At 49.0% G+C, this 11,792-nt stretch overlaps 1 protein-coding gene across 1 annotated transcript in view; it reads right to left on the reverse strand.

Moving 5' to 3' along the window:
* Positions 1 to 11,554, reverse strand: part of LEXM (lymphocyte expansion molecule) — a 41,337-nt gene extending 29,783 nt beyond the window's left edge. Inside the window, exons 1-2 of the mRNA XM_048498216.1 lie at positions 11,461 to 11,554; positions 4,277 to 4,364 (exon numbers count right to left, since the gene is read on the reverse strand). Of these exons, the coding sequence (XP_048354173.1) occupies positions 4,277 to 4,364; positions 11,461 to 11,510 (138 nt within the window). The 5' untranslated portion in view covers positions 11,511 to 11,554. The remainder of the gene's footprint in view (positions 1 to 4,276; positions 4,365 to 11,460) is intronic.
* Positions 11,555 to 11,792: the final 238 nt, after the last annotated feature.

The raw sequence follows: 11,792 nt of genomic DNA on the forward strand, positions 1-11,792 counted from the left end.
CATGAAAGTCATAGAACCAGAGATTGCAAAGAATCAAAATGGGAGCTTCTGTGTAAGTGACCAGCAGAAATATACGGTAGTTTTGTAACGGTTCAAAAGGAATGTTACCAGCAGCTTGCTGAGTGACTATATAAGCCAAACAAGATAACATCTTTGACATCTTGGCACTGAGGGGCCTACGTGACCTTTAGCATGAACAAGATGCATTTTATTACCTTGTTTTTGGGTTAGAACTAGCTAAATGAATGTGATTAGTTAAATTACAAAGTGTTTTTCTATATAGTTAAATGAATACAGAGAAATGATAATGAGTAATTCACATGTATTAGTATTTTACTATAATTCTATTGTTTTAGAATCAGTGTATGTAAAATCTGTTAGAATCATGTTTTAACATTTCATGCTGGTAAAGGGAAGTTTTATGATCTAAAAGTATGTAGAGTCAGAATGCTGCATAGCTTAAGCCTGCATTGCCTAGGGACATAGCTCTCTCTGGGAGAAACTTAGCAAAACGGGTTTTTCTTGAAGACAGCAAGCTAGTTTTATGGCTGTCCTTTGTATATGCATAGAGGCCATGCGCTGACAGCATGTAGCATTTGAGTAACAGAAGGAATGTGAACACGTAGTAGAATAAGAGGTTGCCTTCATGTGACCAGGAGACAGATCTGACCAATGGGGTTTGAACACACATGCTTGTAGCACGTGAGAGGTATGGATTATGATACGTGGAACGTAAGGGGATGGATTGTGTGACGTCTGTAATTCTGTATCTATAAAAATTAAGGCTCTTCCTCTACGGGGCGTGCCTCTTTCGAGAGCCACCCGGGAGGGGTAACCTCCTGTAATGTTCTAAATTCCGTGTCTCTCAATTGAGAGCACCAGGGCGTGCCTATCCCTCGGGAGAGGTCACCTTCTGTATCTTATCTAAATTCTGCTAAGTAAAAATTGTCTGTTTGTTTCTAATGTCAGAGGTCTTGTGCTTTTATTTGGGAATTTATTTCTAACATATCTTTCTCAAAACTGCTTCATGGGTGTTTGCTAATTTTAAGTTTTTCTTAAAACTAACTCAGCTGTGTAGGACCAGAAACGCGGCTCTGGCCCCACACCTATTTAACATGACTGGTTCCATGTGGGGATAACTTGCAGGAGGAAGCCCCCATATAAGGCTCCATTTGGGTGGCAGTCATTGTAACGTGGAAGAAACAAAGAGCTAGTTGCCCAGACAGAGACTCCAAGATAATGGAAATCCAAAGAATAATGTCCCTTTGTGAATACAACTGTAGACAGACTTACCAAGTAATCATCAACAACAACTTTATTGTAGAGTCATAGACATTGCAATATTACAGTATCAAAACACATAGATCAGCATAATACACCAGTAAAAAGGTTTAACAGCTAAAATTCAAATATATGGACACTGAGACTCTCTCAATTTCCCCTTCCAGTGTATCTAAATTAGAGTCAAACATATCTTGCACAACTTTTGGTTTGACTATTTACTTCAGTGAGTTTTTAGATCGGATCTTTGAGGCTGCCAAAGCAAAGAGGCCAACCCTATAGGATATGTAAGGATCCGAATCTGACAGGAGAAAGTATATTTTATCTGGATCAGAGTATACCTGGGCCATAGATATAAAACTGTGAAGGAACAGGTCCTAGGCTCAACATACAGGGGGAAGTTCAATATATAATGAGGTAGATCTTCTACTTCACGTTTGCAAATACAGATTCATTGCTCTACTGGTATTTGAGTGTATCTGCTTTCTAGATAGTTTGTTGGCATTGATTGAAATCGTAGCGCAGTCAGAGCCTTCCTTATATTATATTGGGTTATGCCAACAAGATAGGGGGCTCTGTAATGGTTTTTTTGATGCGGCTATACCAGGGGTAGGGAACCTGCGGCTCGAGAGCCGCATGCGGCTCTTCTGCCCTTGCACTGTGGCTCCACGAGCTGAGCCACCAGCCCCAACCTTGCCCGCCCTGCAGACAGCAGGGCAGGCACACCAACTGCCCACGGTCAGCTGGGCCACGCCTCGGGCTTCTCCTCTCGCCCGCCCGTTGGGCCCGGGGCGAAGAGGCGCTTTCCCGGCGGCCGGTGAGGCTGAGCCGCTGGCTTCATCCTTGCCCGCCCTGCAGGCAGCAGGGCGGGCGCATCCATGCGCTTCTCAGAATGAGCGGAATAAAAGGTAAAAAAAACCCCTATATATATATATAGTGTTATCTTTATTTTAAATGTCAAAAATTATTTGCGGCTCCAAGTGTTTTCTTTTCCCGTGGAAAACGGGTCCAAATGGCTCTTTGAGTGTTAAAGGTTCCCTACCCCTGGGCTATATTAAGGAGCAAATTTGGAATGTAAAAGTATATCTCTGTCCATAGAATTATCACCTTTAAATATCCAGTCCCGAAGGTCAAGATTAGAAGATGACAAAAGCAGTAAATCATCTGGTACTGAGAAACTATGCAATATATTGCTTACAGAGGTGTTATGTAACTTTGAAACCTTTAATAGTATCTGCAGACTTTGGTTACCAAATGAAATAGGTTTTAAAGAGCTCTTTTTGATATATTTCAGAATTGCCAATTGACCGCAGGCTTTACAGGAGGGCAAACAGAGTTCTGCCCTGAGAAGTGCCGCTGGTGTTCCTTTGGGGAATAACAGAATTTGTCTAAGGAAAGCGTTCGTTTGAAAAAAAAATTAGGGCTGGATCTACTAAATGACCTCCTCTTGTATGGTAAAATCTCAGAATTGCCCCCACAGATTTTTGGGCTCCTGCTTTGACTACTGCTATATGGCATTCCAGTTTAATGAAGGACTAAATGTTACACCTAAATATTTAAAATTACTATATTGCTCAATGGGAATATTATGAATATTCCATCTGTGTTTTCCTGATATTTTCTTAAACACCATTACCTTGGTTTTGGAATAATTTATGGAGAGGGCCTCCTCTCTATAGTACTCACCCAAGCTATATAAAAGTATTTTTAAACCATTCCTTGTAATGGTTTACATGGTCAGGACCATGTCATCTGCATAAGGCAGAATCGAAATTTTCTGAGGGGGCAACAAATTCAGGGCCAGTTAGTCTGGGGATTACATCATTAATATACAGGTTAAATAAAGTGGGGGCAAGTGGACAGCCCTGCTTAACTCCTTTCCTTGCTATAATCTCGTCTGTTAAAGAGCCTGATAATCTCGTCTGTTAAAGAGCCTGATGTATTCACTCTGACTTTTATATATATATAGGGTTTGAAAATATAAAATGTATAAAACATTCTTAATACATATATCTTAAGAAGCCATACACAAGTTCCTCTCTTTTTCATTTAGGGAATTCTACAATCAGGAAAACCAATATACGGTAGATCATTTTATACAAAATCTTGACCTATTATACCTGCCAATGTTTATATCTCCTCTCACTCCAACCTAAATTGTATCTCTTCCCCCATGATACTATTGTCAAAGAACTTTATGATGCTACATAATTAAAATAAAATTAACTGTCTTACTGCAGGGTGTATTCACTCTGACTTTAATCTGTGATTCCTTGTAAAGCTTCCTAATAAGAAAGAATAGGTGTTTATCTCTATATTTGTGTTTGCCAATTTCCACCTACAGACTGAATCAAACGCCGAGGCCAGATCAACAAATGCATAAGGCTTTAGTTGGGCCTCTTATGGCTGAATGAGCTAATTAGTATAATACCAGGCAGTGATCAACTGTGGCTTGTCCCTTCCTAAATCCTGCCTGTTGTGGATGTAGTACCTGGTTTTCAATTACCCAATTTTCTAATTTGAGAAGAAGGTATTTGCCATATATTTTGGAGGCAGTGTTCAAAAGACTTATTGGGCGATAGTTGTTTGGGTCTGTTTTATCCCCTTTTTTATGGACTGGGACAATTATTCTGGTTTTCCATCCACTAGGAAAACTGCCTGTGCTGTTAATCTGGGTGAAGAGTTTGTCAAGATTTGGCACCCACCATGATGGAAATGTTTTAAACAAATCATTAAGAATCTGGTCTTCTCCAGGACCTTTCCCAGTTTTAATGGAGCTGATCAAATTCTCTATTTCTTTCTCCCTTACTGGGGGCCAGTCTGGGGATAAGCGCATATCGTCAAGAACCACATTTATTGTTAAATCTGAGAGTGACATGAGTGTCAAGGGGCAATCAAAGATTTGAGAAAAGTGTGCAAACCATGCGTCGCCGGGTATCTGTGCATTTAATATTGAGCAGTGTGAACCCATCCCGGTTGAGATCAGGGAACTTACCAAGTCTGAACAGACAGATTTGGAGTAAGGAGCCTGCAGGAAGGTACTAGGTTTCTTGAAATTTGGATAAATTGCTGATATATCAAATCTAGCAAAGAAATACAAGAAATTACAACTAAGTCAAACTGCAAAAAAACCAAAAGATCCTTATGTTGCCATTGAAATCAAAATCATGTGACCAGTGGTGGGATTCAGCAGGTTCGCACCAGGTTTGCACCACTTCAGCAGAACCGGTTGTTAAAATGGTGCTTGTAAACAACCAGTTGTTAAATTATTTTAATCCCACCATCGGAACCGGTTGTTAAATTATTTGAATCCCACCCCTGCATGTGACATAAGAGCCTTTGGAACAGTTATTGGCACTTCACGCTTTAACACAAGACTACCTGCTGTTATTTGGAGGAGCAAGACAGAACTACAGTTTGGACTTCTTCATTGGGAGCAGAGACACTGCACCACTGTCTATGATATGTTGCTTCAAAGTTCAGTCTGAGTCACATTATGTGTGAAATTCGACCCCTTGTGATCCCTAAAGCGTATAAGAAACGAAGACGAGCGAGGAGATAACATCTGGTGGAGATGCGCCAGCAGCCCGAGGAGGCCAGGAGGTCCGGTGTTCCTAAGCGGAAGAAATCTCCCGTCCTGCCCGGTTCCTGGCACCTTTATTGTTACTCTAACCAGGCGTGTAGGAGGAGGGGAGGACTGGGGGAGTTCGGGAGGAGGCCGGGAGGTGAGGAGATCATCAGGTGATGCATGATCTCATCTGGCTACGTCACGAGAGAAAATGTCAGGCGTCTGAGCTAATCCTCACCTAAGGGGCAAGATCATTGTCCCTGCGCCCATTCGATTGAGCCAGACAGTTCGCATTACCTGCTTGACTCCTTATGAAGGAGATGAGGAGTGAAGTGCGATACAACCCGGCAGAGCCGCGGAGTCCGTTAGGCGTGCCGCGTTCTACTACAACACTGCGAGGTGACGGCGATGCACTACTACAGCATCTCCTCGCACACATTTTTAGAAAGCGGGGGGCTGGCGAAATGCTAGGGGCGATTTAAAGGGGCAGCTTGTCTCCTCCGTCGTATAGTCAAGCCGAGCCAAGCTGCTTGTACAACATTAGAATTTGGTTGCGGGGTAAAGAAATCTTGAGGGTTTCTTACACACCGCGTTACAGGCAATATTAGACATGCATTGAGCGAAACAAGATCCGATAGCGAGGCATACAATTAAACCAATGCAGAGCTGTACAATAGCATTCAACCATCCTCCCGGCAGCCAGCTCCAGAGGGCTGACCACCAATGGGGCAAAACATCGTACTTCAGATTAGATACAACTTCTTGCAGCTCCGCGCTTTCATGTAATGGATCAACTGGGAATTATCAGAAAGAATTAAAACAACACATATTATGTACATTCTCACAGCCTTGGTGATGCAGCAACAGCAAACAAATAGTAGCGGCACGATTGTAGAATTGGGTCAAACTTAGGCCCAGTTCCTGCTGCTGCTCCCGAGGAGGCCAGGGCATCCAGAAGCCGGTGGAGGTAGTAGGATTGATGGACTTCGCCAAGGGCACAGGCCAGCAGCAGGTCTTAGCATTGCATTCCCTTAGGAAGCGGAGTCAGGGGGGGGACTCCCACTGCAGGAAGTTCGCGAGGAGGGGCGAACTCCAGCTTGTGGAGAGGCGGCCAGCGTCAGCTCCGACAGAGAGGGTCGAAAAGAAGAGCAGAAGCGGCCAGCTGGCGTCCGGAGGAGCTCGGGGGAGGTGGAGCCTGGGAGTAGGACAATGGTGAAGGCTGACTGAGGCAGCAAAGGGTTCGGCCAGAATTGGCCGGGCGGGGATATGGTTAAGCGTCCCTCTCCCCTTGGAGTCCAGAACCAGCCCCTGGGGGGAGGCAGGATGTTTCGAACACGCGAGGGAATGTCCTCCATGTGATGCAGTTCCAACTGGCCCGAGGCAGCCGAATGGGCCCGGGTGGGTTCCCGTTCGGCTCTTGCCCGGTGATCACGGCGCAAGAGTGTTGGACTTCGTGGTTAGCGACCGTCTTGGTGACAAAGGGAAAAAAGCCAGCAGGGGCTGGCCAGCGGGTCCCAGTACGATGCGCTCATAGAGAATATCCCTGATGGATAGAGGCATTCGTGAAGGGGCTCAGCAGACTCTATGCCAGGAAGTCTCGGAAGCTTACAGGCGAGGAGCAGAGCAGAAGCTTAGCAGGCTCCCGACTCCCTAGAGGTACCTGGCAGGCAGAAAGATGAAGCGTTGGCAGCTGACAGCAAACTGCTCCCAGATGGTGGTCTGAGTGAAAGCTAAGTCAGGGGTGGCCCGATGTCGCCATGACGGGAAGGCAGCAGAGCAGGCAAAAGGATGAGTGGTTGCTGAGTTGAGTGGTGATGATGTCGCAAAGAGGACACCCTGAGGTTCTCGGGAGTGTCTCAGGGGTCGTGGTCTTGCTGGCGCCAGCAGCTAGAACCTGGCTGGTGAGTGTAGCAGGCGTCTCCCGAGTCATCACGGGTGCTTTTAGGCGTTGGCGTGGCGTTCCTAGCTCGAGGTCAGCTGGGGCCCGGGGATCCTCTAGAGATGCGTTCCATCTCCGGGATGGGGAGTTGGTTTCACTCACTGGCCATTCCATGCAAGAGTGGGCCTGTAAAACAGCCGAATCCGGAGTCCGCGAGGAACCTGTAGGAAAGAGGGACTGAAACACACACTGCCCCTGGAGTTGCGAGGGGGGGGGGCGGAGTCCCGCCAGGCTCAATTCTAAGCCCGGATGGCTTGAAGGAGGTGGGATGAGTTAGTGTTTATATTTAGTATGGGAAGAGAAGAAGGCTTGTTTTGCAGCCTGTGAAGGTTGCTTTTAATGCAACCCTCCTGGGGGGCGCCTACACTCCTACTTTCTTTGTAGTTGTTTGACAGGGAGGAGGGGCAGGAGGTAAAGGCTGACCCTGGGTGGGAATTAGCTTCAAGCGTCATCATGGGAGGTCGTCAAAGCCGAGGGTCCGAGCCTCCGAGAGAACAGGGCCGAGGAGTCCCTGGGGAGGATTGTGGGTATGCTGCTTAATCAGCAACACAAAGGGGCTTTGGAAGCACCTTTAGGAGGATGGGTGCATCCAGGGAAGATAGAAGCTTAATCAGGCGTTAGAGGCAAATTCCTTGCACACACACAAAGGAGAAGAGTTTCCTGCTTTGCAAGGGAGTTGCACTTACCGTGACCTTGGTGGCCAATACAGGAAGCTGGATGGTGCTAGAATTTTGTGATAGAATTATCTGGAAATTGCAGCCCTTGGGACCCGCTCCTTAAAGAGGCGGTTTAGGCCTGGCATGGCCTTTAGCATTGGTACTGATAAAGGAATTTGCCAGAGCTGGGCAATACTCGCTTAAGCGGAGTTTTAGAGTATTAGAGCGCGCATAATAAAGGCAGCCCTTTTTTTAAACTAGGGCCTGTCCTGACCAGATGCTTTCTGTTATCAGGGCGGGCCCAGATTTTTTAATCCAGGAGGAGCCAGTCAGCCAGTTGGCCCTCGCATTCTGATAGAAAAAACAGAAGGAAAAGGGGGGGGGAGGGAGAGCAGATTTCCTGTGGAAATTAGGAGGCAACAGGAAGGCCACGAGTGGAATCAGCGAATCGTGGCGGCTTTACCCATCCCAGACCAGGTAGTGGATTCTAACCTGACTCATGAGTCTCTTCCCAGAGATTGACATGGATGTCTAGAATGATGGGAAGCGGGACATGAGCTGCGGCGCTCGAGTCCTGGAACTGTTGACCGTGAAGGCGGATGCTGCCGTCACCATGTAGTTTGTCTCCCCACCCAGATGTAATGCGGGCAAGCCTCGGTGCGGCCACTGGGCCGCAGGCCACTTTCGGCTGCTCTGATGGCCAGTAACATCAAGCGCCCGGTGTCCGCAGGCCGCCGAACCCCTACATCCTTCTATGGCGAGCTCTCCAGAGACGGGCGAGGGAGCTCCCGATAAGCGTCTCCACGCTGCTTTGAAAGCGGTGGCGTAGAGCTGCGCCATGTTAGCTGCACTGGGGAGCTCGTAGCCTGTGCTTTATTGGAGGCAGCGACATGAGGCAGCGCATAGAGGCAAGAAGAATCAGCTGAGAAGCGCGAAAGTAGCTGGCTCCAGCCCGGGCAGCTCACTGTGGGATGTTTGTCAGACCTGGAGGTGGATGGGGTCCTTGGTGCGTGGAGTCGATCACTCGGGGGCGATGAACAGTCCCTGCTCAGCGGCAGAGGCACTTTGGCAACGCAAGCCCAATTGAAATCCGGCTGGGGATGGAAGCAAGATCATGCTGGGTTGAGGCGACAAAGAACCTGCGTGGGCAGGGGAAGACAAAAAAGGAGACGAGGCTGAGTGCATGCGTGAGGCGAGATGCCGCGAGGGGAGTGTGGTTTGGCAGGGGGCAGCCTTGGCATTTGAGTTTGCTCTAGTACTCTCCTCCTTGGTCCTGGGCTGGGGAGGCGCCCGAGGCGGGAGGTTTCTGACCAGGCGATAAAGTCGTCTCTCCAGTGGAAGCCCTTCTGGCTTATGATGGGCGCCCGGGGTTTTGGTGGCCCCTTCTCCCTCCACCTCAGGGGGGGGAGGACCCTCCTGTGCTCCCATGAGGGGTTGCTTAGGCCCCCGCCGGAGACTGCCTACCACTCCCTCCGAGGGAAGTGTCGGGTCTGCCGCGGATTCAAAGCAGTCAATCCTGGGGCCCGTCTCCCGCCCGGATGGAGAGTGCTGCTGGCCGGAGGCTAGCTTGCAGTGGGCGGAGGATCCAATGTCCTGGCAAGCTTTTAGCTTGCTCAAACACGGGATTCAGGATTTTGCCTAGGCCCGTGAGTGCCCTGCTTTGGCACTCCATAGGCAGCGTTCTCAGGCGGCGTGGCGCTGCACCGCTTTGCTGGCGCATGAGGGAGCTTCGCTTTGGAGCCTCCTCGCTATCTACTACCTGCCTCTTGGCGCTTCCTGGAGCCTGTTCACAAAGTGGCATAGAATCTTGGGGTTTCTGCGGATGGAGGGAGAAACTCTGAGTTGGCTGGCGGCATTAGGGACTTTGACAAATGCCTTATAGAGGCGCCACTCAGAAGGCGACCGTAGAAGGTGGCCTCAGGCAGGACAATCCTGATCGTTCCAGGGTTGCTTAAAAAGCATCCCGAAGCCGTAAAGCTGGCTGGCCCGGTGTGGCGCCGCATACCAGAAGTGTGACTCTGTTGAAGCATTGCTGGCCCGGAACTCACTTTCCCAGACTACAAATTGTGCAGGGGCTCAGGAGCATCACGAAGGTGGTTTTCAGTCATCACGGAACCATTAGGTGGTTCCTTGCGGTGGCACTTCCATGCATGCCTCTCCGTAGGGGCTAGTGACTCCTACGTCCGCATTGCTTTATTATTGGAGCTTCGGTAAAGGATATTATGGCTCGGAAGCGTATTTTCGACAACCCGCCCGAACTATGCCATCCTCTTAAATTATCTGTAGAGTGGATGGGGCACAATCTGAGAATAATAAATAGATCTTCCGTCCAGAGTTTCCTTCTTCTGCAGATGTTGGCTATCGCGGCTCTGCGAAGGTTTCGAAAACCAGCGCCATTACGATAAGCGTAGCCGGAGTGCACGAGTATTGGCGGAAAATGAAGAAGGCCGGAGCAAGGGGAGGCTGACTGAGGCGGCGGGAGGAGTTGGAGTGGGTGAAGGGCGAGGGGCAGAAGGAGGACAGGCATCAATTTAGTGGATAGAGAAAATTCCGGGGTTGAAATTGAAGGTGAGAAAGATGGCGAAGAGGCGGACCTACAGCGAGGGGTACGTAGGTCTGCGGGCTGATGGCGACAAAACATTGTCTCCCGTCAGTAGCAGCGACATCGGCTGGCGAGGCTCTATCGCGAAGTCGCCCGATCGTTTCCCCAGTCCTTAAGATTCGAGTGTCCCCACCTCTGCGTTGCCATGGACACTGGGCTTCAATCTCCTCAACCAATTTGCGCCAGCTCCCTTCTCTTCTGAGGGACCCTGCGCATTTAAGTCAGCAGCCTTCCAGCTTCGTCAAGCGTGCTTGTCACCATGCCTGCTTTTGCAAAGCTCCCATACTCACGGTGTTCAGTCCCGGTTGAGAGGAGTGTCCTAGAGACTGGCGTGTCTCTGGATCGCCCGATCCAGAGGACGAAGCGATGATACGAAAGCAGGGGAGTCCCTGGATCTGCGCCGATCCAGCGGACTTCCGGTATAGCGGCCCTTCCCCAGGGCGACGGTGAGCAGAATTGGAGGTTAGAGGATTCCGGGTTTCGGCACAAGCATGATGTCGACCGCGCGGTCAAGCGTAGAAAGCGAGCGAGTAGCGGAGATAACATCTGGTGGGGAATGCGCCAGCAGCGGAGACGGTCCGTGTTCGCGAATCTCCCGTCTGCGGTTCCTGGCACCTTTATTGTTACTCTATAGGCGTGTAGGAGGGAGGGACTGGGGGGGAGTTCGGGAGGCGGGAGGTCGGGAGGAGATCATCAGGTGATGCGCTTGATCTCATCTGGCTACGTCACCGAGGAAATCGCAGCGTCTGAGCCTAATCCTCACCTGGGGGCAAGATCATTGTCCCTGCGCCCGGTGATTGAGCCAGACAGTTCGCGACCTGTGACTCATGGGGGGATGAGGAGTGGGGGAGTGCGATCTGGCAGCAGGCAAGGCGCGGAGTCCGTTAGGCGTGTAGCGTTCTCACTACCGACTTTCACCCGGGTCGGCAGTGCACTACTACAATTATGTACTCAAACTTGAAGCTTTACATCGTTTATACCCTGCCTTCTTTCCCTAATAGAGGCCAAAAGTGACTTACATCATTCTCTATTTCTCAATTGTATCCTCAAAATAATCCACTGTGGTAGATTAGGTTGAATGTGGTGACTGACCCAATGTCACAGAACAAGGGTGACCTGTAAATTGTAAACCTCTGGTAGGTAGTACTTAGCAGCATCCTGGCTTCCTCCTGCCTTCCTGGGGATCAAGACTTCTGAGCTGTAAGCTCTTACACCAAATTTCAGATTTCTGGAGGCAAGATATGATTATTGAAGGGTTAGGGGAAAGTACTCTGAACATGTTCAGAGGCCCTCTCATTTTTCTTGCTTCACATGTTCACATAAGTCCTTGCTTCACATGTTCACATAAGTCCCTATCTATAGAAACACGTAACTAAACAAAACTGATCCTGGATCCTTTTGACACTTTCCTTACCTGGCTGCTTGAGACCCAAATGGGGCCCCTGAAAAGCCCTTTGGTTCCATGCTCCATCCTCTGGGGTCTGGAGCATAGGAAGAACCACCTTCTTGATGAGTGACCACAGCTAAGAATAGCTCTGGAATTTCATTGCCATGGCAACATCAGACGCTTGAGCTTCTATTGCCATGGGAGGGGCAAGTGTTCAGGTCAGGCTGCTGTGTTCACAAGGAGGTATGACTTTTCAAGCAGCTGGTCCAGCTCATCATCAGAACCCCCATGGAACAAACAGAACCTTGACGTGATTTGTGGCTTGTAGAAATGGCAGATTCTTCCTCAGCTTGCTTGTG

This window comes from Sphaerodactylus townsendi, linkage group LG05, assembly GCF_021028975.2.
Source record: "Sphaerodactylus townsendi isolate TG3544 linkage group LG05, MPM_Stown_v2.3, whole genome shotgun sequence".
Classification (NCBI taxonomy): domain Eukaryota; kingdom Metazoa; phylum Chordata; class Lepidosauria; order Squamata; family Sphaerodactylidae; genus Sphaerodactylus; species Sphaerodactylus townsendi.